Source organism: Pelodiscus sinensis, chromosome 2, assembly GCF_049634645.1.
Source record: "Pelodiscus sinensis isolate JC-2024 chromosome 2, ASM4963464v1, whole genome shotgun sequence".
NCBI classification, from domain to species: Eukaryota; Metazoa; Chordata; order Testudines; family Trionychidae; genus Pelodiscus; species Pelodiscus sinensis.
The window spans coordinates 129,521,665-129,548,774 of NC_134712.1; the positions used below are offsets into that span (position 1 = coordinate 129,521,665).

General features: G+C 47.0%; 1 protein-coding gene across 5 annotated transcripts in view; it reads left to right on the forward strand.

Moving 5' to 3' along the window:
* Positions 1–14,085, forward strand: part of CDH18 (cadherin 18) — a 1,055,536-nt gene extending 1,041,451 nt beyond the window's left edge. For 4 of the 5 annotated variants that reach the window (XM_075921430.1, XM_075921429.1, XM_075921432.1 and 1 more), the window contains 2 exons: positions 7,767–8,018; positions 11,753–14,085. In XM_075921430.1, coding sequence (XP_075777545.1) covers positions 7,767–8,018; positions 11,753–12,243 — 743 coding nt within the window. In that variant the 3' untranslated portion in view covers positions 12,244–14,085. The remainder of the gene's footprint in view (positions 1–7,766; positions 8,019–11,752) is intronic. The other variant, XM_075921434.1, reaches the window with a different exon arrangement.
* The last annotated feature ends 13,025 nt before the right edge of the window (positions 14,086–27,110 follow it).

Consider the following 27,110-nt stretch of genomic DNA (forward strand, 5'->3'; position numbering starts at 1 on the left):
TTAACCCTTATACACTTTTATTTATATATATATATATATATATATATATATATATATATATATATATATATATATATAAACCATTCATTCATACATCCATTCATTCAAGTTCTGTGTATAGTTATCAGCCTGGAAGTTGCTTGTGACAGAATACTGGCCAGGTACTCTGTACACAAGTTATGGTAGTGGGGAGCGAAGTCCTGATCAGATGCGCATCTGAAGCTCCTGGTGGGCTGACAGCAGAACCTTGGACTCTGATTCCATAGTTTTTTAGTCCCGTTCTTATAGGAATTTCTTCCTATGCCAGTCTATGGAAATTGCTGCATCATGCTGATGTCTCCAGGGTGGCTGCCAGGTGCTCATCAGTGATCTCATCGGGTGGACCTCCAGTTTCTCCACTTGACACCTTTTGGTTGCACTGGCACCTGACGCCTTCTTCAGCCCTTTGTTGCTGTATTCTCAGGCTGGCACCTCTCAGAACCATTCACTCATCATCCAAGCACTCTCTCTCTCTTACATACATTCCTTAATTAATGTTTCCCATACAATGTTTTTGTATAATAATAATTTTACATATATCAGAGTTGTAGGTACAAAAAGTTTCTGGGTGGTATTGCTTAAAACATTCTCTGAGTGCTGAGTAAAGTTACAATGTTTTAAAGAGAACAGGCGTCAATTAAGTAACAATGCCCTTAGTCAATTACAGGGCTTGGCTCCCATAGCAGAGTTAGTGGTTTGACAATGCATTGTTACAATGTATCTTTGCAATGTCAATTTCAAGCAGCCCCTTGCACAAACTTGAGCATGCCCGGGAGCACAGGGGGGGGGGGGGGGCTGTTTCTGGTTACATAGGATTATATTCTTAACAGTTCTAAGTTACATGACCTAATACATTATATTCTAAAGGGACAATCATAATAATAAATCTAAACATTTAACAATCTTAACAAATAATAATAAGAAGAAGAATTAATAATTAATCTAAATACTTTAAGTTGTGGGGAACAAATTATGGGGAGTCACTTCCATTTGAGGGAATCACATTTTTAATACACTCCCTCTTTATATTGGAGATCAGAGCAATCGTAGTGCTCTCTTACATATAGTGCAACTCCTCCTCCTTTTCTCCCCTGCCTGTTCTTCCTGAACAGTCTATACCCTTCCATGACAGCGCTCCAGTCATGCGAGTCATCCCACCAAGTCTCTGTTATCCCAATTAAATCATATTTCTTGGTCTGGGCCAGGGCCTCCAGTTCTTCCTGTTTGTTGCCCAGGCTTCTCGCATTAGTGTACAAACACTTCAGGTAACCAGTTGATCGTCCTATCTTCTCCATTCAAAACATGGGTCCTCCTTTCTTGCCCCTTCCTCTCTGCATTTCTTCCCGGTATCCGACTTTCCCACTCCCCTCAGTGTTTTGGTCACCGTCCCCCAACAAACCTAGTTTAAAGCCCTCTTCACTAGGTTTGCAAGCCTGCCCACAAAGATGCTCCTTCCTCTCCTCGTTAGGTGGATCCCATCTCTTCCTAACAATCCTTGCGCCCGGAACAGAGTCCCATGGTTGAAGAAACGAAAGCCCTCTCTGCGACACCATCTGCAGAACCACACATTTACATCCTCAATTCGACGATCCCTGCCTCAGACAGAAGGGGTGGGCCAAGGCTAAGGGGTGGGCCAGTCAGCCCTTAGTGCTGTCCAGACCACAGCACCCTTCTCTCCAGCCTCTCAGTTGTCAGAGATGCATGGAGTGGCACTCCGGTGGCAATTCAAAGGGGCATGGGGCTCTGGCTGTGACTTTTGCTACTAATTGCCAAGTCCCAGGGCAGCGTCCCCTTTGCCGCCCCTCCCCACTGATGGGCCTGACTGCTTACTGCTATATTTAAAACTATGCCCATTCTTGATTGTAACTGTTTTTAAAGGGATTAAAAATGAAAAACAGTTAAAAATGTTGCGTTCCACTCTTCCAACTCTTTGGTGTTTATGTGTTTATTTTACACAGTATAAAAATATCCGTTTCTCATTTGGTGATGGGGAGAGAGGTCCTGTGCGTGCTTTAAACTTCATTTTTTCAAGATTTCTTCACTCTAGTGTCACATGTATCAACTTCATCCAATGACTTTTTTATTTCACTTTTTTCAACATTGCCTGGTATCTTAGTACTTTTTCATTTTGGAATTTCATCCTCAGAACAGCTTTCTTCAGTCATTTGCCGCCTTATTTCATGTCAGTCCTTATATTTCAATGTTCTTTCCTTCACAGCTTTGCTTACATACTCCATGCTTAAATTCTTTCATTATTACCAGGTTGTTACTCTTGTTGTTTGTGTGATTTTTTTTTTTTAAGTGTTATCTGCTCAGGATGGCTCACTTTTTGTTCCTCTGTATTAGAGCTCTGATGTTTTTTCGTTCTTAACAGACTGCATTTTTGTCACTGCTGCTTTAACTGTATGCATCGGATCACTCATTCGAGGTTAGATTTATGTCAGGGAAGCAAGCAGAGGGTTATGTTTTTCTGCCCAGATTCGAAGACTGGGCAAATACTGTAGAAACTTTTTATTCTGTCTAAATTTACCCTGAGTAACTGAGCTTATATGTTGGGGCCTGTAGAGACCACTACAACAGAACGCGCATCCAAGAGGCTCTCAGGGAGATGTTCTCTCAGGCCCCACAGTAGGTTGCCTCTGTCTTGCATCCACATCTCCCTCCCATCCCCAATCCTTCCCTCACCTCCCAATAAACACAACTTTGTTTGTTCACCAAAAAATAAACTGTATTATTTACAATGGGGGGACGAAGGGTGGGTAGTGAGAGGGGGCTCTGAACTGGGAGGGGGAGGAGGAAGGAGCTCTGAACTGGGAGGGGGAGTTAGAGCTGGGAGGGGCGGATCCTCCCAGCGCCTCCTCAGATGTGGAGGCCTCGGCACCTTTCAGGCTGGGTTGGGGCAGGCAGCATGGAGAGTTAGGCAGGATGGGGTGCAGCAGGAGGGGGCATGGTCATGGCAGTGGGGGCCGCAGGAGGGGGCATGGGCACGGCAGGGGGTGCAGCAAGAGGGGGTATGAGCGTGACAGGGAAGGCAGCAGGGTGGGGCATGGCCGTGCCATAGTGGACAGCATGGCCGATATGCGATGTCATAGTGGACATGCTGTCGGACATGCTGTAGCACCTCTGGAGGGCCAGTGAGAGTGTGGGGGGGTAGGGGCCGACACCTGCTCCCACTAGAAGCGCCTGCACATCAACCTGGGGGAGACGGCAGTGGAAGACCATTCCGGGTCGGCCCAGATCTTGATGCTGACTGCTTCCTCCATCCTCTCCATGGCCTGCACGTGCCGCCGGAGGAGCTGGTCATGCTGCCTGTCCCGCCTGGCTGATCCCTGCATCCTCGGTGCTGGCGGCGTGGGGCTGGATGGTCCATCGCTCCTGGCTGGTCCCGCTCTAGAGAACACAGAAGACAGAGAGGTGGTCAGTCATTCCTGCACACAGAGTCCCTGAGCCCTGTGCTCTCTCTTCTATGACCCTAACGTTACACCACAAACTGTTGCTAGGGCCCAGTCGATACCTATGTGTGACTAGTTCAAAATCCTGGGAGTGAAGTGATCCTCCATCGATTGTAACACTGGGACACATCACTGTGAATGAAGACCCTTTGTCTCTGTCCTAGCCATTTGGCATGCTGTGTCTGTCCGTCTAGAACTGTGTACACTCCCTCCCAAAGGTAGAGCACATGGCTTCTACTCTTCTCACTGTGAGCATACACCATGGCTGTGTCTAGACTGGCCAGTTTTTCCAGAAAATCAGCCACTTTTCTGGAAAAACTTGCCAACTGTCTACACTGGCCGCTTGAATTTCAGCAAAAGCACTGACGATCTCATGTAAGATTGTCAGTGTTCTTGCGGAAATACTATGCTGCTCCCGTTCGGGCAAAAGGGCCAGTGTAGACAGCCCAGGTTTGTTTTCTGCAAAAAAGCCCCGATCGCGAAAATGGCGATCGGGGCTTTTTTGCGGAAAAGCGCGTCTAGATTGGCATGGATGCTTTTCCATGAAAAGTGCTTTTGCTGAAAAGCATCCGTACCAATCTAGACGCTCTATTCCACAAATGCTTTTAACGGAAAACTTTTCCGATAAAGCATTTCCGGAAAATCATGCCAGTCTAGACGTAGCCCATGATGCTGTTTGAGTACACAGCCACATTGCATGGGAGCAAGTGTGGCAGATGAGGTCTGGGTTCTCCCACTACTGTCATTGATTTCCTCGGAGATGGAGCCAGGGCTACTGGGAGTGTACTGTCCCTGCAGCAAGACTCAGTGGTCCAGGCCCGGGGTGCCTGTTTCCCCGTTCCCCCTTCCCCCCAGCCCTTGGACAAGTAGCCCAGGGAAGTGTGTGGCCGCAGTGGAGGGATTACCTCAGGGGCAGTAAACGGGCCAGGAGCAGCTTGGGGGCTCCGTGGGGGCTGTTCTCGCAGGTCTGGCTCACTGTGCTTTTTCCAGGAGAAGCTGCTGTGTCACACAGGCAGGCATGGCTGCAAACTGTATGCGGCACTCTTTGAGATGTGTGGGGTCTGGCCTGCACCCTTGGGGCTTGGCTGCTTCCAACCGGCATCCCTCCTCCCTCCCCTGGGCATGATGTGTGTGAACAGCAGGGTCACAGGCATGCCTTGGAGCTGCCTACTGCATCTATGTGCCACAAAGTCAGACTGCACAAGGTTGCATGTGCTGCATACTGCTGCACGTCATGCAGTTGGGACTGCGCAAGTGACAAACCCGCCACCCCCGCCCTTGCAAGTGACAACTGGTACATTCACCAGAGGATCCATGGCTGGTCTCTGACAAGGCCCGGGAGACATCCTGGCTGCTGGGCACTGGCTCCAGGTGGAGGGTGACGGTGGCCGGACAGTCCTCTCCCTCATCCTCAGAGGCGCTGGTCAGGTCACCCTCCTCCTCCAGATCAGGTGGCCTGACCACTGAGGTGCACAGACCAGTGTCCACCTTGGGTGATGGCCCTTCCACCTGCCTACATTTTATTTATGTTGTGTCTTCAAGATAAAATTCTCATTGATTAAATGTAATTCAGCTGGATTTTAAGGCCTAATATTGTACTCCGGAATGGGGATGTTAATGGCAACTTCGTTAACTTATCGGTTAATGGTCCTGATTAACTGCAGCACCACTCCCCCCTTCCTCTCCACCCCCCTTACACACACACCTCATGCTCTCTGCATTTAAAATTTGGACTGGCAGGCTGGTTCAGTCCCAGCCCACTGGTTCAAGTTTTAAATGAAGAGTGTTCAGGAGACGGTAGATGCAGGGAGGCAGTTTAAAAACCAGGTCTCACCTGCCACTCCTTTCTGTGGAGGGCTTGAGCTTCCCATAGACAAAGGCTGCTCCGGCATCCCACAGACCAGTCTCTGTCTGCGGCAAGCCCAGGCCCACCACAAACAGAGGCTGCCACCACCCCATGCTACTGCCAGGAGTCCCTGGGAGTCCCACTATCTGCCTCCAGGGGGCACTGAGTAAATTCGTAGTGGTTACATAATTATTAAAATAACCAATTTCTAACTCCCTACTCTGGATGCTATAAGCACTTGAAATGACACTTTTGTTGGCTCTTGTGCAGTATGATTTCCCCTTCGCCTATTGCAAGTTTAGCTCTTGGAGTGATTTTCAGATTTGCACTACAAAAACACATCGGCTACGTCTAGATTGGCATGATTTTCCGCAAATGCTTTTAACGGAAAAGTTTTCCGTTAAAAGCATTTGCGGAAAAGAGCGTCTAGATTGACACGGACGCTTTTCCGCAAAAGCACTTTTTGCGGAAAAGCGTCCGTGCCAATCTAGATACGCTTTTGCGCAAAAAAGCCCCGATCGCCAATTTCACGATCAGGGCTTTTTTGCGCAAAACAAATCTGAGCTGTCTACACTGGCCCTTTTGCGCAAAATGGGACTTTTGCCTGAATGGGAGCAGCATAGTATTTCACAAGAAGCACTGATTTCTTACATGAGTTCGTCAGTAATTGCGGAAATTCAAGCAGCCAGTGTAGACAGCTGGCAAGTTTTTCCGCAAAAGCAAGTGCTTTTGCGGAAAAACTTGCCAGTCTAGACACAGCCATGGGGTGAAATCTTGGCCCCATTGAAGTCAGTGGGAATTCTACCATCTTAAATAAAACATTGTCGAACATTGTACTTTTGGGTATGAAAATTACTAATATCTTGCTCTTGGTGTTATGGTCAGAAAAAGTTACCTTGAAATATCATATATATGGACTAAGTTATTCTATCAATAATAGCAATGTGTGAAGTCCTGGCTCTATTGACGTCAGTGGCCATTTTGGGAACTGAAGTCAATAGCAGCTCTGTCCATAGCCCTGTTTTTGCTTCGTTAAAGCATACTTTCTGTACATTCTTTACAATCTGTTTTATCTGTTCATTGTATCCCTTCCCTGTGGCAAACCTGCACTGAACAGCTATACCACATCTGCACAATGAGTTGCAACATCGCAGCTGAATTCTTATCTCATGCTTGTCCAACTAAGCCCTCCTGCACCTTTCTGGTGCCTCCCCGTTCCTTCACTGCCCCATCCTCCTTACTCTTTTTCTCCCCGGTGTCCATCCCCTCACCATCCTCGGCTTCAGTTCTCCTCATGCCCTGGCCTTAGCTACTCCCAGGGAGGGACCTTTGTGCTGGGAATGGAGCAGAGGCCACCCTGAGTGCTATTTTTAGTACCGTAGTATTGGTCCCCATGAGTGGCCCTGGCTCCAGCTGGAATAAAGCAGCTCCTCTAGACTCATCTCTGTCTACAGTGTCTTTGAGAAATTAACAAGTTAAGGATAGTTTTGATTGGGATATGTGACTCTTCTTAATAATTTATAATAACTAAAAAAAACCATGTAGAGGAATATATGTATATACAAATATATCAATTCCCTCTTGCTTCTTAAATTGTGTGCTGCTTGGAGTAGAAACAGTGGCTTTGTATTTGCACAACACCTAGCCCAATGCATTCCTGATCTTAATGAGGGACTCTGGGTGCTACTATCACATAAATGTAGAATTAAGATAATCGCTACTGTTATTAACTACAATGCATGCCAGCTGGACCCATGTAACTTCTAAATAAATAAAATTCAGCAAATTCTTCCTCTCCCTTCTTTTCTGTTCTGCTATGTCTCAAATTAATTCGCCTGTTCCCTCAAGCTTACTGAGTGTCCCCTTCTAACATGCCCCAATGCACCCTCAACTCTCACCTCCACCTTGAACTCTCCAAAGCCAGTGCTTTTTGACCACCCTCTTCTTGTTCATAGCTCTCCTGAAAACTCATTTCTGCTATGAAGCTTGTAAGAAATACAGTCGGTTAAATTGCAGGGCCTTTGTCTCATTCATTCTAAAGACCTTTTACACAACCTTAAATAGAGGTAAATTGCATTTACACCCTCTTTCATATCCCTGAACACTAGTAAGATGGTATAAAGAGTCCTTAAGTGAGGGTCCAAAAATGTTATTAATGTAAATGTACTCACCAACAAGTATATTCAAACTATAGCAGATCTGACACACAATATAATTGTTGTAACCCTGCCTAATCTCACCACAATCCCACATATTGTTTTCCTCTTTCACACACCTGTATCTTGCCTTTTTTAAATTCTAGACTGTAATCCCTTTGAGGCAGGAACTTTCTGTTTGTTGAGAATGTCTCTCATACCCTTGGCCATGATAGAAACAATAAATAATAATTTTGTTGGTAAGCCATTATGTCCTGCTTTTTGTGATTATAGATAACACAGCCAGTATCCTAACCAGACGGAGGAGATTCAGTCGAACTATTCAAGATATCTACTACCTCCCAATTTTGATTTCTGATAGTGGAATCCCTTGTCTCAGCAGTAGCACCACTCTTACGATTAGGGTCTGTGCATGTGAGAGAGATGGGCGTATTCGGACCTGTCATGCCGAAGCTTTCCTTTCCTCAGCTGGTTTGAGCACAGGAGCCTTAATTGCAATTCTGCTCTGTGTCATTATTCTTCTGGGTAAGACACTTTCTTAGTTATATACTGATAATCCTTTATTAGCCATTAGAATGTGTCAGTAGCAACTTTTAATGTAATGTATTTCTGATTACTTGTGAAAAGAGGTAATTAGAAATATCAAGCTGTATTTCTATGTATAGGTTTTGCTAAAATGAATTGAAAAATGCCTTTAAAGCATACTGATGAAAAACTGGCATCCTGTGAAATGAAATTTTCAGAGGGCAATGAGTAATTAGCATTGCAAATTCTCCCAGGTAATTTGGAGAGTCTCTAGAACAACTGGAAAAGTGAGAAAGAAGAGAGAAGAGAAAAAGATTTTTGAATTGCATTATTCTGTAAGAAGCACTATCAATATTATACAAATGCCACTTTCTAAACATCTCTGTGGGATGAGTTGCTAAATGCACAGCATAATCAAGAGGGGCAGAGGACACATTAAATGATAAAACTATTCCATTAGATAAACAATTGTTCCTCAGATATGCATTCTCTCTACTTGGCCAGACCAATTTTAATTTACCCCTTACTTAATATGCTCATTTGGCAGAGATACAACTTTACAAGTTGAACCTCCCAAATCCAGGACTCTGATCCAGCAACATCTGTGGTCTGGCAGGGCCATGGATGTTGTTGGACCAAAGAGCCCCAAAGACCGGAGAAATACAGGGGCTGGGAAGCTCCGGCTGGGCCAAATGGCATCTGGGAGTCCCTGCCCTGGTGGGAAACCCCCAGAGTTAGTGAGGCCCAGGTGCCTGGGAAGTCCCAGCCAGGTATCCTAGCAAACCCCTCATTGCAGAAGGACTGGCAGAAGTGGGCAGCTGGAATCTCCCACAGCTGCAGAGCCATCCCTAGCAGATGGGGGTCCTGGTTGGGAGGCTGAGCTGGGGAACCCCTGGAAGCAGTAAGGCCAGCAGTGGCCATGTGGCCTTAGCTAGGAACTCTGGTGAACACCCTGCCACAGTGGGGCTGGCAGCAGCCAAGCAGCCCCCACCAGGAACCCCAAAAGAACCTGGGGCAGCAGGGTGGGGAGCTATGCTGGGACAGTGTTAGGGGGGGCAGCAGCAGGGCAGGAAGCCCAAAGAGAGGGGCCTGGGAGCAGGGCAGTCATCAGGGGAGCACTGACTTCCCCTGGTCCGGCAAGCTCAGGTCCTGAAGGTGACGAACCAGGGAGGTCTGACATGTAATATCCATGGCTATGTCTACACTGGCGGGTTATTGCGCAAGAAGGGCCGTTCTTCCGCAGAGTGTCCACACTGCCCACTCGCTCTTGCGCAAGATTTACAGTAAAGTATAGTAAGAGAGGGCTTCTTGAGCAAGAGCTATGCTCTTTTCTAACAGGTGTAAGTCCTCTTGCGCAAGAACTCTTGCACAAGAGGACAGTGTGGACGTGTGACAGGGGTTTCTTGTGCAAGAAAGCCCTATGGCTAAAATGGCCATCAGAGCTTTCTTGCGCAAGAGAGTGTCCACACTGCCATGTATGCTCTTTCGCAAAAGCACATCTCTCACATGGCAGTGTGGATGTGTTCTTGCACAAGAGTTCTTGCACAAGAACTCTGGCACAAGATGTTCTTGCGCAAGAAGCTGCCAGTGTAAACATAGCCCATGTGTTTTCATGCAAAGAATGTTTGAAACAATTGGATTTTTGGTGTGACCCACATACATCTTTTTAATCAATTAAGGCTTATCTTGAAAGCCTGTGCTCTTTCTGCTGATTTGTTTTGCTACTGCTTAACTCAGTTATTTCCTCAGTTTCAGAGTAAAACTTTAAAACATACAGAACTGCTATTATCAACATGAAAGTAGTAATATGTGCAAATACATTACCATGTAAATGAAAGAGCATTTTGGGTTTTTTTCCAAAGGGAAAAACTAAAACCTTGCATATTTTAATTTGCTAGCTAACTGATTATTTACTTTAGTAGGAACTAGGCATCCAGATCCTTTATGCAGTGTTGAAATATATCATCTTTTCAGTATTAGGAGAAGATTTTCAACACAGGAATTAGGCACCCAGACCTCATTGGTTAATAATAGGATGACACTTAACTGCCCTTTGTGCCATTGGAAATTTCCCTGTTTGTCATTTTAGTGCCTGCTTGCTATATTCTGGCAGACTGCTGTGCCAATGTAGAGCTTCTTTGGAAGAGGGACTCCACATGAGTACAGCAGACTGCCTGCATGTGACCACTTGCAGAATCAGGGCCTTATTGACAATGGAGCCTGTTTCTCCATTACTGCATGGGAGATAAACAGGGCTGTGTCTAGACTGGCCAGTTTTTCCAGAAAATCAGCCACTTTTCCGGAAAAACTTGCCAGCTGTCTACACTGGCCGCTTGAATTTCCGCAAAAGCACTGGCTTCCTACTGTAAGAAATCAGTGCTTTTTGCAGAAATACTATGCTGCTCCCATTCGGGCAAAAGTCCCTTTTGCGCAAAACTTTTGCACAAAAGGGCCAGTGTAGACTGCTGAGATTTGTTTTCCGCAAAAAAGCCCCAATCGCGAAAATGGCGATCAGGGCTTCTTTGCACAAAAGCGCATCTAGATTGGATACGGACGCTTTTCCGTAAAAAGCGCTTTTGCGGAAAAGCATCCGTGCCAATCTAGACGCTCTGTTCCGAAAATGCTTTTAACAGAAAACTTTTCCGTTAAAAGCATTTCCGAAAAATCATGCCAGTCTAGATGTAGCCTAGCTGTACTCACAAATCTGCTAGTTTATGTGTATTACATATTCTTCCAGGCTGTGTCTACACTGGCGCAATCTTGTGCAAAAGCAGACGCTCTTGCGCATAAACTAACTGCATGTCTACACTGGCCGCGTGTTCTTGAGCAAGTAAACTGACATTCTAATGTATGAAATCAGGACTTCTTGCGCCAGAACTCTGATGCTCCCACTCAGGAATAAGCACTTTTGAGCAACTGTTCTTGCGCAAGAGGCCAGTGTAGACAGGCAACAGGAATTTCTTGCGCAAGAAAGCCCTATGGTTAAAATGGCCATCAGAGCTTTCTTGCGCAAGAGAGTGTCTACACTGGCATGGATGCTCTTGAGCAAAAGCACATCTCTTGTGCAAAAGCACATGCCAGTGTAGACGCTCTCTTCTGGAAGAGTTTTTACACAAGCATTCTTCCGCAAAAGAGTTCTTGCACAAGAAGCTGCCAGAGTAGATGTAGCCCCAGTGTTTTACATTATGTGTGTCCAGTTTTATGACACAAAGGAACAGAAAATCCATGTTCAGACAATCATGGGTTCATAATGGGAAGTGGAAATTTGAAAAATATGTGTTAAGCAGTGAAATGTTGAGTGGCATAGGAAGGAGTAAGGTTGTAACTAAAGCGAGGTATTTCATTAAATGTGGTCTGAAGTTTACTTGTCCTGAGTAGCCACAATTTTCAATAAAGTTCTGCACCTCTGATAATCAGGATGCTTTTATTTAATTGCTTATGGTGGGTTTTAGTGTTTTTCAGCAGATGTAAATTGGCACAGCTCAACTGGACACCAACTCTATCTCAGCTGCAAATCTGTTCCTGGTGCCCAACTTTAGACATCAAAATTTGAAAATGTTGGCCATCATAACTCAGTTGAAGCCCAACATAATGAAGAACCCAAATAGTAGTCCACAAATGTCTCATCAAATTTTATATGAGATTTTGCATTTGTGACCCCCGTAAAAGAGATATTAATTGTTTTATGTGTAACGTCTGAAAACCTAACCTGATATCTTCAATTTTTTATTTAGCAATTGTGGTCCTTTTCATTACATTAAGACGCAGCAAAAAGGAGCCTCTGATAATTTCCGAGGAGGATGTCAGGGAAAACATTGTCACATATGATGACGAGGGTGGTGGAGAAGAGGATACTGAAGCGTTTGACATCATAGCTCTGCGGAACCCATCAGCTGCTGAAGAGCTGAAGTATCGGAGGGATGTGCGTCCTGAGGTGAAGCGCACACCCAGGCACCAGCCTTCTTCCAACCTGAACAGTATAGATGTTCATGAATTTATTAAACAAAGATTGACAGAGGCAGATCTTGATTCCAGCGTGCCTCCCTATGACTCCCTACAAACATATGCATATGAGGGTCAGAGATCAGAAGCTGGATCTATCAGCTCTCTCGATTCAGTCACTACACACTCTGACCAGGATTATAATTACCTTGGTGACTGGGGACCAGAATTTAAGAAGTTAGCTGAACTCTATGGAGAAATAGAATCAGAAAGAACAACTTAGTTAACATTCCTGGAAGCAGAAGTGTTTTAGCTCCCAAACTGGAGAGAGAATCAGAGCAGCGGTAACAATACATGAATATAGTACTTGGAACTGAGCAAGTTGTACACAGTTACTGTAGAAACAAATGCCCTTTTCATATTTGAAACTGGGTTAGTAAACTGGAAGGAAGTCAAATTTTAAACACAGAAAAAAAATAAACTATTGTCCTTTGTGTATATTTTAATTGCTCAATAAAGTCTGTGATACCATATCCATAACAGTACCTAAAATAAATGAAGTAATGACATTTTTATTGCAATATATTTAAACATACCAGAACAACAGTATTTCCGGTTTGTGAAGGTAGTTCACTGGAGAGCTAATCTTTTGCAGGAAGTTTTGACATTTCCTTTGTAGCTCTGCTATAGGCTTGTGTAAGCAGGGGCTGAACTGCTGCTTGCTGTCAGCCAGCTGAAAGGAGGGGTGGGTGTGCCCACTACAGTTGTTTAGCTCTACAAGGTAATTAATTGTTAACTGTTGACATGTAAATACTGCTCAGGAGAGAATCCAAGGTGTGGCTATGTAAATCCCATTCAGCCAGGGCTGATGGAGGGTCAGTGTTGGAATGGAATGTGGAGAATTGTATATAATTTGGGACTGTTGTGGGGGTCACTAATCATGCTACCCCTAAATGTGGGAACTGTCAAACATGCCACCAGTGCTTGCAGGAGAGACACCACCATCATGGTAAGAGGTCTCGGAAGAACAAGCCTCCCCCCTTCCAGAGTTGAGAGAGCAGAGCTGGGGGAAAGGGTTAAAGGACTTGAGTCAGCCTGCTTCACACCTACCAGGTGTGAGCTATAAGACTGGCCCAGCCTGCACCTTTCCCCCTTTGTTTTAAGGACAGACCTAAAGCAGACTCCCTGAGGAGTCTTTTTGTTTGCTAGTCCAGTGAAAGCTGGATTCATTTGAGATCTGAAATCACTGGTTTGGCTGAGAGTTGAAATCACTAAGCTGAAATCATTGGTTTGGCTGAGAGCCAGACCTACTGCAGCCAGTAGAGTGGCAGCAGGCGAGGAGCGGCGACTAGCGGCGTGGCGCGGCGGCAGGCGAGGAGCGGCCATCAGCGGCGTGGCGTGGAGCGGCGGCAGGTGAGGAGCGGTGACCAGTGGCGTGGCATGGAGCGGCAGCAGGCGAGAAGCGGCGACAGGTGCCCAGCGGAGCGTCCAGAGGTGTGGGACGAGACAGCTGGTGAAGCGTAGCGGAGTTTCGTATAAGGTGCCCCCTATCTATCTCCCCACCCCCATTTCTACCCAGGTTGGGAGGTGAAACCCTGCAGGTGAACTTTGGGACTCTGGGTGGCACAGAGACTTGTGGGGACAGAGACTTTTGGGGAGTCGGTGGACTTCGGGCGAATCTTGGCCGGGGTGGGGGCTCATGTTTGGGTTATGAACTCTGTTTGTGGTGTTTTCCCCAAGCTAATGCCGTATGAATTCTTCCTCTGTTTCATTAAATGTTCTTTTCCTACACTCAGACTCAGTGCTTGCGAGTGGGGAAGCATTGCCTCTCAGAGGCGCCCAGGGGTGCGTGAATTTCCCAGATCACTGGGTGGGGGCTCGAGCCGGTTCTTTGTGAGATTGACCCCAAGATATTGAACCCAGCCCTGGTTCCTGCCAGGCCTACCCGGCAGAAGGGCTACACTTGGGATCCCAAACTGAGGTAACCAATGAGGATCTTTACTGCTGTGACAAACACCAATAATCCATTCCTTTACAGAAAGGATCCATTAGAACTCAAATGGCCCTTTGGTGAGCACCTAAATAACATTACACTGGATCTTATTGAATCACCAGACAGCAGTTTCATTGTACCCTCTCCAATCTATTCCTCCATAAAAAGCTAATGAAGTTAGGGCATATCTACTCTAGGAAATTATTTTTCGAAATAACTAAATGCAACATCATAACTCCTGAAATAACAAAATTGAAATATTGTGTCCCCTCTACGGGGGGAGCCTCAAAATTAGTCTGAGATAGTCTCTGCTAATTACCTCAACTTTGAGCCCTAGAAAGCACTGGGAAGTAATTACTTCAAATTACTCTGGGGAGTAGTTGTTTCAAAATGGCACCGGAGTGTCCACACTAATGCTTATTTTAAATAACTATTTCAAAATAAGTGTTGTTCCCCAAGGAAAGCAGGAGTACAGATTTTTATATAACCAGTTTGTTATTTCAAAATAATGGGCTTGGTAGTGTGGACACTCTGCTCATTATTTTGAAAGAAATCTTTACTGTAGACCAGGGCCTAAGGGGCTACATGCTGCCTACACAAATATGCTTGCAGCCCATAGTCACAAAATCTGCACTGTTACTGAATGGTACAGAAGCTGTTGCTTCCATTATCTGTTTCTTTATGTTGCAACCTTTCAACAAGAGCCATGTTCATCTAAATGGAATGGTATGAAATATTCTTTTTGCAGTGTAGCAGATGAAGCATATAGGCTGTCTTAGTTAAAAGAACCAGGCAGTATATTTTAACATATGCAGCGGTATACATCCTTGGGAGTCAATGAGTGAAGCTAACTAGGCTTATGTTATTCTGTGTCCAGAGGCTCCATTGGTCAATTTGTGATTTGTGATGTGAAGGATCTCCTAAGTTACGTTTATTTTGCATGTGTTACCAAAAGAAAAATGGTATGGTGTTATTTGACAGCAAGAAGTTTGAGACAATGCTACTGTGGTTTTTTAAAATTATAGTTAAATTAATTATTAATGCCTAAAATGCTGATGGACTCTAGCTATATTTCCCTCCAAGCACAGCAAACTTTTTTTTTTTACTAATTTAAAGTCTGATGGCTACACAAGTCTATTAGAATCAGTAGAGCTAGAAAAGAATTGTAATTAGAAGTGATGTTATTGGGGTATCTTTAAACTGAGTAAATCAAGATATTCAATTTCTAATGGTTTCTTATTGTAAAATTTGTTTTTTAAGCAGTTTAACACTTAATTCAACCATCCACAATTTTTTCGATGGCTAGTGGTTTTAAAGTAAGTTTCTTTTGCTATTCATCTTTCTCACAGTCAGCCTATAAAAGGACCATGATCATGATTAATGATGTTTAAGGTATAGCCCAGCATTAGGAGCAGTGTGGAGCTGCATAGCATAGAGATGGACTTCCTACCCAAGCAGGAGTGGCAGATGTGCCCTAGAAGTAGGGGGCCAGAGGTACCTGAACCATGGCCCCATCTCTGGTGCCCTGCCATCCCCGCACCACCCTTGCGCCACTCGTTCTCCCTGAGCAAGGGCTAGTAGACAAATGAGCAGGACGCTTACACACTTTGGCTATGTCTACACTACAAAACTCCACTGTGTCGAGTGAACACATCTGCTCTTCTGACATTTTTTTTGGAAGAGCAGACACGCTTTCGGAAGCCTTCTATTTCTCAGGGCTCTTCCGAAAGAAGAGGGTTTTCTGACATGTGGCCCCATATAGATAGGCCAAATGTCGGAAAAGCCTCTTCTGAAAAAAGAATTGGAAAAAGGTACGCAAATCGTGGTTCGTAATTTTCATACCTTTTTCCAAAAAAAACCCAGCAGTCTAGACATAGCCTTTGAAAGAGACCTGAAGAAAGACTCTGTGTAAGTTCAAAAGCTTGTCTCTCTCACCAACAGCTGGTGAACCAATAAAATATCTTACTCACTTTGGGTATGTCTACACTACAAAGTTAGTTCGAACTAACGGACGTTAGTTCGAACTAACTTTAATAGGCGCTACACTAGCGCTCCGCTAGTTCGAATTTGAATCGAACTAGCGGAGCGCTTAGTTCGAACTAGGTAAACCTCATTTTACGAGGACTAACGCCTAGTTCGAACTAGCTAGTTCGAACTAAGGGCTGTGTAGCCCTTTAGTTCGAACTAGTGGGAGGCTAGCCCTCCCCAGGTTTCCCTGGTGGCCACTCTGGCCAACACCAGGGAAACTCTATGCCCCCCTCCCGGCCCCGGACCCCTTAAAGGGTAAGTAATCACTTTCAAGCTCTCTCCACAGGCTCTGCAGTGCTGAAAGCTTTGGACGGGAACACCATCTCCTGGAAGGCATGGGATGTGTAGTCCTAGGGATGAGGGTTCCAAGGCCACCACCCCCAAAAGAAAACGATGGGTGGTGGTGGCTGAGAACTCCCTCCAAAGAGGGACTGAGCCATCCCTCTGCCCTCCGGACCTGGAATCTCGAGAGGTGTGCTGCTTCACGGGAGCTCGCATTCAGGATGTCACTGAGAGGCTTACCAAACTGATCAAACCTTCGGATCCCTACCCCTTCCTGCTTCTCCACGTGGGAACTAATGATACGGCCAAGAATGACCTTGAGCGGGTTACTGCGGATTATGTAGCACTGGGAAGAAGGATCCAAGAATTCGGAGGGCAAGTGGTGTTCTCATCCATCCTCCCTGTTGAAGGGAAAGGACTGGGCAGGGATCGTCGAATTGAGGACGTAAATGCGTGGTTGTGCAGGTGGTGTCACAGAGAGGGCTTTGGTTTCTTCAACCATGGGACTCTGTTCCGGGCACAAGGATTGTTAGGAAGAGATGGGATCCACCTAATGAAGAGAGGAAGGAGCATCTTCGCGGGCAGGCTTGCAAACCTAGTGAGGAGGGCTTTAAACTAGGTTCGTCGGGGGACGGTGAGCAAAACCCTGAGGGGAGTGGGAAAGTTGGATACTGGGAAGAAATGCAGAGAGGAACAAGCAAGAAAGGAGGACCCCTGTTTTGAATGGAGAAGATAGGGTAATCAGCTGGTTACCTGAAGTGTTTGTACTCTAATGCGAGAAGCTTGGGCAACAAACAGAAAGAATTGGAGGCCAGGGCCCACTCCAAGAAATATGATTTAATTGGGATAACAGAGACTTGGTGGGATGGCTCACATGACTGGAGCACTGTCATGGAAGGGTATAGACTGTTCAGGAAGAACAGGCAGGGGAGAAAAGGAGGAGAGGTTGCACTATATGTAAAAGAGCACTATGATTGCTCTGAACTCCAGTATAAAGAGGGAGAAAAACCTGTTGAGAGTCTATGGGTTAAGTTTAAAGGAGCAAACAACAGCATTGATGTTGTGGTTGGTGTTTGCTACAGGCCACCGAATCAGGTGGATGAGGTAGATGAGGCTTTCTTCAGACAACTGAGCGAAGCTTCCAGATCGCAGGCCCTGGTTCTCGTGGGGGACTTTAATCACCCTGACATCTGCTGGGAAACCTATACGGCAGTACACAGGCAATCCAGGAAGTTTTTGGAGAATGTTGGGGATAACTTCTTGACACAGGTGCTGAAGGATCTGACCAGGGGCCGTGCGCAGCTTGACCTTCTGCTCACAAACAGGGAGGAACTAATAGGGGAAGTGGAGATGGGTGACAACCTGGGAAGCAGTGATCATGGGATGGTAGATTTCAGGATACTGACGAAAGGAAGAAAAGATAGTAGTAAAATACACACCTTGGACTTCAAAAAAGCAGATTTTGACTCCCTCCGAGATCTGATGGGCAGAATCCCCTGGGATGTTAACATGAAGGGGAAAGGAGTCCAGGACAGCTGGCAGTATTTTAAAGAAGCCTTATTGAAGGCACAGAAAGAAACCATCCCGACGCGTAGCAAGAGAGACAAACATGGTAGGAGACTGGATTGGCTTATAGGGTAAATCCTTGGTGAACTTAAGCACAAAAAGGAATCTTACAAAAAGTGGAAACTTGGACAAATACCAGGAAGGAGTTTAAAGGTATAGCTCGAGAATGCCAGGAGGTTATCAGGAAGGCAAAAGCGCAAATGGAATTGCGACTGGCTAAGGAAGTGAAGGATAACAAGAAAGGTTTCTACAGGCATGTTAACAAGAAGAAGGTGATCAGAGAGGGTGTGCGGCCCATAATGGATGAAGGAGGTAACCTAGTGACAGATGATGTGGGGAAAGCTGAAGTACTCAATGCTTTCTTTGCCTCTGTATTCACGGACAAGGTCAGCTCCTGGACTTCTGCGCCAACTGATGCAAGAAGGGATGAAGACGGACAGTCCGTGGTGGGTAAAGATTGGGTTAGGAACTATTTAGAAAAACTAAACGTACATAAATCCATGGGTCCAGACTTAGTGCACCCAAGGGTACTGAGGGAGTTGGCAAATGTCATTGAGGAGCCTTTCGCTATTATCTTTGAAAAGTCGTGGAGAGCGGGAGAAATCCCGGATGACAGGAAAAAGGGAAATGTAGTGCCCATCTTCAAAAAAGGGAAGAAGGATGATCCAGGGAACTATAGGCCGGTCAGTCTTACCTCGGTTCCTGGAAAAATCATGGAAGGGATTCTTAAGGAATCCATATTGAGACATTTGGATGAGAGGAAGGTGATTAGGAATAGTCAGCATGGATTCACAAAGGGCAAGTCGTGCCTAACCAATCTGATTAGCTTCTATGATGAGGTAACTGGCTCGGTGGACATGGGGAAGTCAGTGGATGTTATATACCTTGACTTTAGCAAGGCTTTTGATACGGTCTCCCACAATATTCTTGCCAGCAAGTTAAGGGATTGTGGATTGGATAAATGGACGGTAAGATGGATAGAAAGATGGCTAGAAGGCCGGGCCCAGCGGGTAGTGATCAAAGGCTCGATGTCAGGATGGCGGTCAGTTTCTAGCGGAGTGCCCCAAGGTTCGGTTCTAGGACCGGTTTTGTTCAATATCTTTATTAATGATCTGGATGAGGGGATGGATTGCACCCTCAGCAAGTTTGCGGATGACACTAAGCTGGTGGGAGAGGTAGATACGCTTAAGGGCAGAGATAGGGTACAGAATGACTTAGACAAATTGGAGGATTGGGCCACAAGAAACTGATGTGGTTCAACAAGGACAAGAGTAGAGTCCTGCACTTGGGACGGAAGAATCCCAAGCATAGTTACAAGCTGGGGACCAACTGGTTAAGTAGTAGTTCTGCAGAAAAGGACCTGGGGGTTACAGTGGATGAGAAGCTAGATATGAGTCAACAGTGTGCCCTTGTAGCCAAGAAGGCTAATGGCATATTAGGTTGCATTAAGAGGAGCATTGCCAGCAGATCCAGAGATGTCATCATTCCCATTTATTCGGCTTTGGTGAGGCCGCATCTGGAGTATTGTGTCCAGTTCTGGGCACCCCACTACAAAAAGGATGTGGACGCATTGGAGAGGGTCCAGCAGAGGGCAACCAAAATGATTAGGGGGCTGGAGCATATGACTTATGAGGAGAGGCTGAGGGACTTGGGTCTGTTTAGTCTGCAGAAGCGAAGAGTGAGGGGGGATTTGATAGCCTTCAACTTCCTGAAGGGAGGTTCCAAAGAGGATGGAGAGAGGCTGTTCTCAGTAGTGACGGATGGCAGAACAAGGAGCAATGGTCTCAAGTTGTGGTGGGAGAGGTCCAGGTTGGATATTAGGAAAAACTATTTCACTAGGAGGGTGGTGAAGCACTGGAATGGGTTACCTAGGGAAGTAGTGGTGTCTCCATCCCTCGAGGTGTTTAAGTCTCGGCTTGACAAAGCCCTGGCCAGGTTGATTTAGTTGGTACTGGTCCTGCCTAGAGCAGGGGGCTGGACTTGATGACCTTCTGAGGTCTCTTCCAGTTCGATGATTCTATGATTCTATGGCCGGAATTGACTTTTGAAGCCAAAAATGCTGACCCTGGCCACGGAGGCTGAAATTCACGTCTTGAGCCCAAAAATGACCGTTTGAAGACGAAAATGCCCCCCTGGGTAGTGATCGCCGACATCGACTTTTTAAGTCTAAAACACCAACCCTGGATGCGGAGGCCGAAATCGAATTTTGAAGCGGAAAATGCCAATCCTGGCCCTGGAGGCTGAAATTGATGTATAATAGTGTAATAAATGTATAATAGTGTAGCTCATCAACAGTGCCAATGCGTGGTCATTGCCTGTAATGCACGTAGAATTCAGAAGGGCATCAGCATTCCCATTTGGAGGTCATGGACAGCAATGGACATATAATGCTGAAGCGCATCAACAGTGCCATTCGCTGGTTACCGACGGTAATGCACGTATAATTCTGAAGCGCATCAACAGTGAGACTCGGTGGTCATTGCCGGAAATGCACGTATAATTCTTAAGTGCATCAACCATGCCAGAAACTTTCGTAAGAGCGGCTTTACTCGGGTTAGAAGATGGGCGAGCAGAGAAAGCCTTAGTCAGTACCTCCCTGAGTTCTTTCATGACGACAATCCCAGCCCTCGTAGGGTGTTTGTCTGCATCGTCATGCTGAGTGCGTGGACGAAACTACTTCGCCCCAGTAAAACTCATCTAGGGACTGTCAGGCAGTGCTAGACTAAAACGGCGTAGATCGAATTGAGAAATATAAGCAAATAGCCTTCCTTCAGCAGATAGCACTGTGTGAAAATTCTGTGTTATGATGGCATGAGCGTTTCGACTGAGGGATAAGTTTAGTCTAGCCGAGCCTGCTGCCTAATCTTCCGAGTGGTTGGTTTCCTCCTCTCCTCTGCACGGAGCGAGATGCGGTGGTAACGAGCTCATGTGACTGTCTCGCCATATTGTGTGCCGCCGAACCGGAACGTACCCCCGTGCAATTCCCTATCGGGCAAGAGATATTCTTCCTTCGACTGGCGTAATTGGTGGGGAGGGGGTTCGTTGTGGAAGAAAGCTCCTTTCCAGCTAGGCCTTTCTGAGAATATGTAAGCGTCTGTGTAAGAACGGTCGCCAGAGGGAAATGATTACGGTCCTGGCCAGTTACTTCTGTAGACTCAGACAAAGCCAAAAAAAACCACGTCTATCCATAGCCCTTGCCTGAATTGACGATCGCGAAACATTACCCAGGAATAATGAAAGATAGAGCTGATGTGACTCTGTTGTCCTGAAAAGTTGCGACTTTTTGCAGTGGAGACAGGACTGCGCAGCAAAGCTAGCTACGCGTATAGCATGAAAAGCAAAAGCCGATTTGAGAATTGCCCGCAAATAGCAGGGAGCACTGTGTGAAAATTCTGTGTTATGATGACATGAGCGATTCGACTGCGGGATCGATTCATTCGAGCCGAGCCGGCTACCTACTCTTCCGATTGGTTCACCCCGCTCCACTGCCCGGAGCGAATTCAGGTGGGCACAGCCTCATGTGACGTCTGGAATGTAATCTGTAGCCCAAACGTAGCGTCCGCGGGAGGATATGTTCGTCCGTGTGGTAGAGTAGGGGGGGAAATTTTCTTTCCCGCTGGGCTTTCGGAGACTATGTAAGCTTCGGTTAAGGCGGGAGTTCTCCAGTGCGAACCGATTAAGGGACTGGCGAGTTAGTGCCGTACATTCAGAAAACGCCAAGCCTGGAAAGCCAGACTCTCACGTCTGGCGCCGCTCTCCAGCTTAACGAGAGTTTTGGATTTCTCTCGATTGTGGGACGGCAGGCAAAAGGTAGCATTTCATTGCAAACTTGGCTCGCATATAAATGCCATATTGGGGACACTGCGGTGGCGGTGTATAGTGCGTCAATACGAGCCATAGGCAAATACTCTGACCGCCCCTGGGCTGCATTCCTTCTGAAGAAATCCCTGATGAGCGTCCACATTGCCCTTTTGTGCAAGAGGGCTTAAACCTGTCAAAAAAAGAGCGTCTCGCTCTCTTCCGCAAGGAGCTCTGCTTCAAGCCCTCTCTACAGAAACGCCACACTGTAAAGTAACTTCCGTAAGCGTCAGCGGGTAGGTTGGCCGCTCAGCAGAGTTTTGCGCAAGCAGGGCTTTACTTCTCTTAGAAGCAGCGAGAGTAGCCAAAGCCTTAGTGTATCCCGCCCTGAGCTCTTTCGTGACGAGAATCGCAGCCGTCGCTCGGGCTTGTGAGTGCCTCTTCATTCCGAGTGTGTATCCTACCGGGCGGGACTAGTCTATTTTCGAATTGTGGGGGGAGGGGGAAATCGCTTTCCCGCTGGGGCTTTCGGAAAGGATGGAAGCATCGGGTTAGGAGAGCGTTCGCCACATGGAAACGATTAACGGACTCGCGAGTTGGTGCCGAATATTCAGCAAACGCCCAAAAAGCCACACCCGGAAACCAGAGTCTCAAGTCTCGCGCCGCACTGAAGCTTGACGAGAGATGAGGCGTTCTCTCGATTCTGGGACGGCAGACAAGAGGTGAGGTGCTGGGAAAGGCGCGAGAAAGGACCTACCACGGAATACCTATGTGCTATATCCCTTTCTCCCGCCTGGCCCAGCACCTTCTATCGCGACCCGGGACTAGAACCGGCGATCTGATCTTGCCCTCCCCAGGTGGGAGCGCTATCCACTAGGCTAATTCTGAAACGCACGCATAACTCTGAAGCGCATCAACAGGTACATTTGCTTGTCATTGCCCGTAATGCACGTATAATTCGTAAGAACGTTAACAGTGCTACTCTGTGATCATTGACGGTAAGTCACGTATAATTCTGAAGCGCATGAACCGTACCACTCGGTGGTTATCAGCGGTAATACACATAGTATTCTGAAACGCATGACCAGTGCCACTCGGTGGCAATCAGTGTTAATGCATGTATACAAACGTAACGCATCAACAGAGCCACTCGGTGGTAATCGACGGTAATGCACGTAGTATTCTGACTCGCACAAACAGTGTCACTCGGTGGCCATCGACGGTAAAGCATGTATAATACTGTAGGGCGTCAACAGTGCCACTCGGAGGTCATTGCCGGTAATGCACATATAATTCAGAAGGGCATCAACAGTGCTATTTGTTGGTCATCGCCAGTAATGCACGTATAATTGTGTAGCGCATGAACAGTGACACTCGGTGGTCATCGCCCGTAACGCACGTATAATTCTGTAGCACATTAACAGCGCCATTCGGTGGCCATCAACGGTAATGCATATATAATAGTGTAGCGCATCAAAAGTGCCATTTGGTGCTCAACGGCAGTAATGCACGATTATTTCTGAATCGCATAAACAGTGCCGCTCAGTGGCATTCGGAGATTATGCATATATAATACTGAAGCTCATCAATAGTGCCACTCTGTGCCCATCGGTGGTAATGCATGTATAATACTGTAGCGCATCAACAGCGCCACTCGGTGGTCATTGCCGGTAATGCACGTGTAATTCAGAAGGGCATCAAGAGTGCAACTTGGTGGTCATCGCCCGTAATGCACGTATAATTCCGTAGAGCATGAGCAGCGCCACTTGGCGGCCATCGGCGGTAATGCATGTACAATTCTGTAGCGCATCAAAGTGCCACTCGGTTGTCATCGAGGTAATGAACGTATAATACTGAAGTGCATCAGCAATGCCACTCGGTGGTGGATAGAGGTCCTGCCTGGGGCCGACAGGGTGGCCGGTTCGAGTGCCGGGTCGGGACAGAAGGCGCTGGGCCAGGCGCGAGGAAAGGATATAGGGCTTAGCGCGGTACGGCGGAGAGACAGGTTCCAGCCTAGAGAGAGAGGTTCCAGCCTAGCCTCGTGGATAGAGCCCTGGTCTGGGGAGGACAGGCTCGCCAGTTCCAGTCCTGGGTCGGGATAGAAAGTGCTGAGCAAGGCGGGAGAAAGCGATCTAGAGCCTACCAGCAGTAAGGTGAAGGGACAGGTTCCAGCCTAGCCTAGAGGATAGCGCTCCTGCCTGGGGAGGACAGGATCGCCGCTTCGAGTCCCGGGTTGGGATAGAATGCGCTGGGCCAGGCGCGAGGAAAGCATATAGGGCCTTCCTATAGGTGGAGGACAGGTTCCAGCCTAGCCTAGCCTAGTGGATAGAACTCCAACCTGGGCGGGGAGACCCGCTGTCCCAGCTGCCCCTGCCCCGACCAGCAGCACTCTCTCTGTTATGATTGCATGAGCATTTCGACTCAGTGATCATTTTATTCCACCCGCGCTGGCTGCCTTTGCATCCGAGTTGTTTCCCCCAGCACAACCCCCTGCTGAGCCACTTTGCCTTTTTTCGCAAGAGCGCTTTCAGCTGTCAAAGAAGAGCGTCGCTCTTTAGCAAGGAGACCTCGCTTACTGCGCCGTACGTTAAATTTTCATGCCTAAGAGAGAGCGAGTAATGTGGACGCGGTCAGTGTTGCGCTCAGCTCTCCAGCATTGTGAGACCTGTTCTGTTCTCTCCATTAAAGAGGCAGAGGTTGCATTTCATTGCAAACCTGATGCTCAAGCATATTCCCCATTGCGGACACTGCGGTGGTGGAGACATTGCGGCAATACAATTCAAGGCACATACACTGAATACATACTGGACTGGGTCCGCATGCGGAGTGTGTGGGAGAAACTGCTTCTCCCCAAGAAAACTCATCTAGGGCCTTTCAGGCATCGCTATGGAAAACGACCTAGAGCGAGTTGAGAAATACCAGCAAATAGTCTTCCTGCATCAGGGAGCAACGTGTGAAAATACTGTGGCATTACCGTTTCGATGTGTGATCATTTTATTCGAGCCCAGTCCATTGCTTACTCATTCGAGTGGTTTCCCCGCTCCATTGCACGGAGCGAGTTTCGGTGGTCACGACCTCATGTGATGACTGGCATGTAGTCTGTAGCCGAAACGGATCATCCAGGTAGCGGGCTACTACAATTCCTATTTTACTAGGGATAATCCTCCGGCGCGTGGTATACTAGGGAGGGGGAAATCTTTTTTCCCGCTAGGCTTTTCGGAGACTATGTAAGCTTCGATTTAGGAGCGAGTTTTCCAGAAGGACCCGATTAAGGTACTGGCAATTTAGCGCCTTAGATTTAGGAAACGCCGAAAACACCACGTCCGGAAAGCCAGGCGCCCACGGCTCGGGCCTCTCTCCAGCATGACGAAGGTTGCGGAGTTCTGTCGCTTATCATTTCATTGCAAACCTGGCTCTCAAGCACCTGCTCTATTTGGAACACTGCGGTGGTGGTGAGCATTGCGGCAATACAATCCGTAGGCAAATAACCGGAACGCCCGAAGGCTGCGTAGGAAAAGGTGCCCAATTAAGCTTTATGTAACAAAAGAGATGCTTCACTGTATGACCACTGTGATTGTTAATGACCGAAGGCAGAAGCTTACATAAAGGTTAGGCTGTGTGTACACTCGTACCTTCTTGCGGAAGATCATCTTGCATAAGTGTGCAATTTCGTGTTCAAGAAATTTTGCTAAGAAACCTTCCAATCGCCCATGTGCGTGCTGTGCTCTTTCGCAAGAGCGCCCTTGGCACTGTGGACGCTAGCTTGTGCTATAAATCCCATTTTTGCCATAGGGCTTTCCTACCCAAGAAACCCCTGATGAGGTCCACATTGCACAAGAAGGCTTACGCCTGTCAAAAAAGCGCGTCGTTCTTCCGCAAGGAGCCCTCTCTGACCACGCCGTATCGTACATTTACTTGATTAAGCGAGGGCGGAAAGTGTGGAAGCTCAACAGAAACTTTCGTAAGAACGGTTTACTCGGGTTAGAAGCTGGGCGAGCAGACAAAGCCTTAGTCAGTACCTCTCTGAGCTCTTTCATGACGAGAATCCCAAACCTCGCTAGAGCGTTTTTTTGCATCTTCATTCCGAGTGTGCGGGAGAAACTACTTCGCCCCAGTAAAACTCATCTAGAGACTGTCAGGCAGTGCTAGACTAAAACGGCGTAGATCGAATTGAAAAATATAAGCAAATAGCCTTCCTTCAGCAGGTAGCACTGTGTGAAAATTCTGTGTTACGATAGCATGAGCGTTTCGACTGAGGGGTAATTTTACTCTAGCCGAGCCTGCTGCCTACTGTTCAGACTCTGGTTGGTTTCCTCCGCTCCTCTACACGGCAAGAGTTGCGGTGGTCACCAGCTCATCACAAGCTCATTTGATTATCTCGCCATATACTGTGCCGCCGAACCGGAACGTACCGTTAGCGGTCCTGTCAATTCCCTAGCGGGAGAGCGATACTCGTCCTTCGCGTTGTATAATGGGGGGAGGGGTGCGCTGCGGGAGAAATCTTCTTTCTTAGAATATCTAAGCTTCTGTGTAAGAACGGTCACCAGAGGGAGACGATTATGGTCCTGGCCAGTTATTGTGGTAGATTCAGGCAACGCCAAAAAAAAAAAAAAAAAAACTCGTCTAGAGATAGTTGAATTGCCGATCGCGAAACATTACCCAGGAATAATGATATGATGAAAGTTGGAGATGATGTGCCACTGTTGTCCTCAACCGTTGCGACTTTTCGCAGCTGAGCCAGAGCTGGTCAGCAAAGCTAGCTACAGCGTATAGCATGAAAAGCAAAAAGCCACTGTGACGGCGCGTTGGGGTTTTTCCGTCTCCTGCATCTCCGTAATGGCATGGACAGACTCCACTTGCCAGTAGAATGAAGGGCGGTTTTTGTTTCTCCAGGATACAGTAAGCATAGGCCATATTGTTTTCCCAGCCTACAGTAACGCCGTACAGTCAATTTATATGTCTATGAGCGGACGCCGTGCAGAATGTTGCGCTCATGTCTCGCACACCTTTCCAGCATGGCGAGACTTGTGGACTTCTCTCCATTAAAGTACAGGCAGGCAGAGGTAGCATTCCCTTGCAAACCTGATTCTCAAGCAAATTCCCCATTGGGGAAGCTGTGGTGGGGACATTGCGGCAATAAAATTAAAGGCAAATACACTGAATACAGAGTGGACTAGCTCCTCATGTCGCATGTGCGGGAGAAACTGCTTCTCCCCAAGAAAACTCATCTAGGGCCTTTCAGGCATCGCTATGCTAACACGACCTAGACCGAGTTGCGAAATACCCGCAAATAGATTCTTTCAGCACGGAGCACCGTGTGAAAATTCTGTGCTATGATGGCATGAGCTTTTCGACTGAATGCACTCTCCTATGTGCGCGCTGTGCTTTTTTGCAAGAGCTCCCGTGGCACTGTGGACGCCGTCTTGTGCTTAAGCGCGGGAGAGTAGTGTGGACGCTTTGCAGAAAGTTGCCCTCATGGCTCG